At 44.8% G+C, this 5665-nt stretch overlaps 1 protein-coding gene across 1 annotated transcript; it reads left to right on the top strand.

The window, feature by feature from the left end:
- Positions 1-1605: 1605 nt before the first annotated feature.
- On the top strand, positions 1606-4045 carry irx4b (iroquois homeobox 4b; the record flags this gene model as incomplete). Its single annotated transcript, XM_083681203.1, has 6 exons — positions 1606-1650; positions 1854-2099; positions 2518-2630; positions 2891-3047; positions 3144-3312; positions 3447-4045. 6 exons carry the CDS (start codon positions 1606-1608, stop codon positions 4043-4045), a joined length of 1329 nt encoding a protein of 442 aa, XP_083537329.1.
- Between the last annotated feature and the right edge of the window lie 1620 nt (positions 4046-5665).

Below are 5665 nucleotides of genomic sequence, written 5' to 3'. Positions count from 1 at the left end.
CCCCTCTCTCTCTCTCCTGTCTCTTCTCCCTTATTCCCTCCCTCCCCCTCTAGCCTCTCTCGTCCATCTCCTGTCTGTGTCGTTTGGTTGTAGTAGGTCATGGGAGACTGGGTTTAGTGCTGGTGCCCATCCCTAAGGTAGACAGTGTGGTCAGCCAGGCACTAAACTTTGTGTGTGCGTGTGCGTATGTGTGTGTGCATACATATGTGTGTGTGTGTGTGTGTGTGTGTGTGTGTGTGTGTGTGTGTGTGTGTGTGTGTGTGTGTGTGTGTGTGTGTGTATGTGGAGGGGGTCGATAAAGAGAGGGTTGCCTGCCTTGTATCTCACACCCTCTAAAGACTTTCCTCCCTTACCTTGCTTCTAAACCCCTCATAATTCCAGATTGAATACCTCTTTGTATTTACAGTTGTATTTAGAGAGAGCATTACAGTTTAAAACATGACTCACAATTGATCATTGCAAGCTCCTTAATTGATAGCACGCTAGAATAGGATAATATAGTGTTTATTGTAATTACTTTGCTCAAACAAAAATGTAATTACCCACATAAATAGCCTGATGACAAAATCATCTCATCGAGGCAACAAGTTATCTAAAGAGAAAACCTATTATGCTAATATCACGTTGTAGTCATCAATCATCTATATCGAGCTGTCAATGTGGTGTCACGTCAAATTCGTGTTTCCCCTCAGACTTTGTGTGTGTGTGTGTGTGTGTGTGTGTGTGTGTGTGTGTGTGTGTGTGTGTGTGTGTGTGTGTGTGTGTGTGTGTCGGAGCAGGGAAACACATCCTCATTACATTAAACGAAACCCTATAGGGCTGAGGGTGCGCTCGTCTGGAACCAGCAGTGTCGAGCAGTTCTGTCGTTCGGGGAGTATAGCCACCGGGCAAGGACTGCGAAAACCTTTCTGGAAAAACCGACTTTCCTCAAGTTTTTTTTTTCTTTGTTTTATTTTATAACTGACTATCAAACCGATGTTTACATTATCTGTTACCGCCTGACACTTTGCATTGTTTTCTTACTACCTTATTTGTCAGAAAAGGTGGTGTCGAAGTCCTCGAGTTAGAGGTGAGCATTGATCTATATATATATATATACCATTGGATGTGAGAGGGTCCGTAGCCTACACGGTTCATGTGACGTCAGAGAGACAAGCGCGTTAAAACCAAAGAGCGCATCTGGAGTCGCATGGTTTGTGGCTCACACCACTCCCGCTTTGGACTGTAAATGATGCGTTACCCACGTCAGACTTGACCATAAACGTTGCCATTCACCTTTACCTGGCTGAAACCAACTTCCAAATCGAAACAACAGAACCAAGGACTGAAAAGAGATGACAGTTACTTATTTTATTTAGTAGAAATATACGTTTGAAACTCCAGCTTGCTGGCAATTTGCCTGGCGCGTAAGCGATGCGTCTGTTGTTTTGATCCCAAATCCGGCTAGAAGTTGCCTTCCTTTCATTGAGGAGAAAGCGTCAAATTGACTTTGGATAACCGTCTGGGCAGGGGCAACTTCACCCTGATGCACGGATGACTGACTGCTGTATTTCGGCGTGGATTGCCTTTGTGCTTAATGGTTTGATGTCACTCTGAGCTATTACTATGGCTTACCCACAGTTAGGATACCCATACTCACCTTCACACCAGGTACAGTACGTTTTCTTATAAGGATAATTTCTTCCAGTCTGGGCAACATTGTTTGAACAAAAGCCTACTTTATTGCTGATGTTAAAATATTCGGTCTGTCTATAGAATTATTCAGCAAGACTTTACTGAAACTTGTTTCATTTATAAGTGACGCGTTGAAATAGATTGTCTCTCTGAATAACCTGCTATTTCTTTTTTGTCAGTTTCTGATGACCTCGAGCTCTCTGGCCAACTGCCTCGAGCCCGGCGGAAGGTCTCTGGTGAACACCGGTATGGCGCCTCCTTCCCAGTCGTCTCTTCGGTGTCCGGTGTACGAGAGCAGGCTCCTCAGCTCCCCGGGACATGATCTGACTCCTACCGCCGGTATTGGTATCTACGGCGAAACCTATGCGAAGAGCCAGGGATATTATGCCACCTGCTCTGGCGACGCCACCGCTCTTTACTCCAGGGTAGGCCGATACGTGTCTCTTGAGTTGCAAGTTTACAACTTTGCCAGAATTTCAAAGGGTGTTTTACACATGGTCAGAATGTTAATTTTCATGTGTAATTTTACATAAATCTAACCAGGATATGCCATTCAGGAAAACATATATTTTGGATACATTATGGCTTTAGGCTATCAAAACATAGGCCATTTTGAAAACTGAATAGAATTTGATTTCCAAAACTTAATCTGACATCAACCAGATTAATGATTACTTTGTTGTGATGCAGGTGAGGAGGAGTCAATTTTGCATTACATTTCAGTTGTCAGATTGTTTTTAAATGTGATCAAATGTAGCCTACATAATTACTTGATCGGATTAATTAAGTCGGTCATATTAGTGATGGCGGAAAGCTTGACTCAGTTTCACATCATATTCGCAGAACACACTGGATTCAAAAGATGGAGTATCGCCTGCCCAGGCTGGGGCCTCTCAAACCCCTTCATATTACCCATATGATTACGCGTTTGGGCAGTACCCATACGACAGATACGGGTAGGTGTAAAGATGTAACCGTACTTTCAGCTTTTAGATGCATGCCTAAATTGCATTTAAGTGTTTGAATGACAATTCAGACGAAATAGTGTCTTGATAAACACGTGCGTACTTGCAGTAGTCCCATATAGCCAACTCATTTTTTGGTTTGAATTTGCCATGGTTTACGCACTAGTTTCAGTTGCGCACATTTATCAAGCGCTGAATATCTCTGGGACTAATACATGATCCATCGTATTCTGGTCGTGTCACATCATCAGATACGGGTGCTCGGATGGAGCGTCCCGGCGTAAAAACGCAACCCGGGAGACCACCAGCACTCTGAAGACCTGGCTGCAGGAGCACCAGAAGAACCCGTACCCCACCAAAGGAGAGAAGATCATGCTGGCCATCATAACCAAGATGACCCTCACACAGGTGGGCAGCCAATAGGCCTCGAGTTTTTCCTGACCACGAGAGCATACTTCTGGTGCGCTATAATTAATTCACTCATTCATTCATTCATTCACACAGGTATCCACGTGGTTCGCCAATGCGCGCAGGAGGCTAAAGAAGGAAAATAAGGTGACATGGTCCCCTCGTGCCAACAAGAGCTCCGAGGAGAGGGGCTGTGAAGAAGACAGCGATGGAGAGGAAGGGTCGCCACAGGAGGAGCCAATCAAAAGCGAGAGAGACATTGATGGTACGTGCTTATTTAGGCTTATCCATGCGTAATTGGGCTATTCGAATAACGTTTTCCAGATCAGTGGGGCTAGTAAAAACAGCTTGGAGCATCCTGTATGGCAATTTATTTGTTAATTGTATTTGTCATTGTAGATAATGGGAGATCTTCGGACCTACGGCAGAGTGATCTTGAGGACTTTGACCTCGAGTCGGACGGTTCTGACTGTGACCCTAAGCAACATTTTCACACGGACGATATCTCAACAAACCACCTATCAGACCTCTCAAACGGACCCCTCACCCACATCCCAGACACACTCCTGAGAAAGGAGAGGCTGTCTACCAACTTTCCCAAACTAGCAGCGGAGCACGACAGAACAACCACATTCTACACTGAACAAGACCCGCGAAGTACAGAGAGCAAACCGAAAATCTGGTCCATCGCACAAACCGCCATTTCTTTAAACCCCGCCATCCAACCCGAGTACCCTCCATGTATGCTCATATCCACAGATGCCTCCTCCCCAGGGTATCCATCGGATGTGGGCCTAAACGCTGGCAGGCACCAGGACTCCCCCGTAGCGACACTAAGAGAATGGGTCGACGGTGTCTTCCACGACCCGTTGTTCCGACAGAGATCGCCGACGCTGCCCAAGCCAACCGCAGCGTGGATAGGGTTAAATGCAGCCGCTATGGAAAACAGAACACTCGCGTGCACCCAACATATTACCTCTTCTTTACAGCACGCATAGACTTAGGCAACTATGACCTCGCTTAAACTGTCCATGAAATGTTCCCTCGGATTCTATCTCTAATACTGGATTATCACTAAAGGCACAAACACATTTTTGTCGTTGTGACTTGAGGACATTGGAACACAGAGTATCACATATTATGGGTATGATTGCATTTTTGATAGGCCTGTTGCACTTGAAACTTATAAAACGCACGTTGCAACTCTGGGGAGTATTAGGCCTTCACAGAGTGTTTGCCCCTACAAGGACGTGTTAACACCTTTTTAGGAAACTTGCCATCACAATATCTCGCCAATGGTTTGCCAATTTTCACAGCTATATATTCTAGACATATTACACACTTAACACACTGTATTCTTGCACTGAAGTCCGTTCGCAGTTGATGAGTCACGGAAATAAAAGGTGTTTTTTGCAGAATGGTGTTTTCTCTGAATGCGTCCTTTCGTTCGCTGTCCATGGTACTGCAATGAGCCTAGTCGCACAGGTACTGGGATTGCGCTTGGTCAAACATGTCCCTGTGTAAAATAATGCTGCAAGGCACTGTCATCTATTGCCAACAAGAGAAACCTTTTATTGAACCACAAGGCCAATGCTTCCAAGAGTGGCTGAATATATCATGCACATTTAGGTTGTGCCTCAATTAATGTAAATTGATTGGACTAAGAGATAGCAGGTGCAGGGCCTCATTGGTCTGAAATTAGGGTTACCCTTTATTTTACAGCAGGTATTAAGCAGGTACTTACCTCTTATCTGATAATTGCATATGACGCTCGCTGTTTCTTTTTGATTCACTGACTCAAGCACTATTATGTGCCATTTAATCAGGTACCAATAGTGAGGTAAGTACCAGAAAGTACCCCCCAGTTACTATCTACCAAAAACTTTATTAGGCTAAAGTATCAGTAGGCCTACCTAAGAGACTTAGGAACTCACAAACACTCAAGAGACCAAATAAGGACAACATAGGCCTGGCTGGAAAGACAGTGCTGAACATAGATGTGGGTGGGTAGGTGTTGGGGGGGGGGGGGGGGGGCGGGGACGTGAAGGGGGGACGGGGGGGGACGTTATTCAGCCGTGACTAATTCAAACACACAGAGGATGGTGCTGCTAAATTGTTAAATCGATGCCACTTCCACCCCGGGCCCAGATATAGCTGCAATCAGCGATGCGTCCCTTTTCATTAGCCGGCTTTTGACTGCGTCAACCGGGGACTGGGGGTTGCAAATCCACCGCACTCAAAACGGGTCGTAGAATATACTCCTCAAGCTCCATTAACGGCACTCATCTTGAGGAAGTGGAAATCCTAACACAGCTGCTAATATTATAGCTGTATCTCCACTATCTCTGGCAGTTTATATGCTTGAAGGGGCATCGTACCATGAATCCATATTTAAGAAACTCATGCTGACACTGATGCCAACCAGCGGGAGGAGACCTCAAATATTTCAAGGGAGATTGCAATAGATAAATTTAATGTATTAACACCCCCTGTAAATTCACTTTTATCTAGTCAGTATAGTCCTAAATTGGATTATATTTGCAATTATAACTGGATTATAATTGCATTCTCATGCAGCCATACTCATAGGGACCATGTTGCATATCTTTAACTCAAAT

This window comes from Argentina silus, assembly GCF_951799395.1.
Source record: "Argentina silus genome assembly, chromosome: 11".
Classification (NCBI taxonomy): Eukaryota; Metazoa; Chordata; class Actinopteri; order Argentiniformes; family Argentinidae; genus Argentina; species Argentina silus.
Note: the sequence above shows the minus strand (reverse complement) of the source record. Positions and strands in the feature narration are given on the sequence as shown.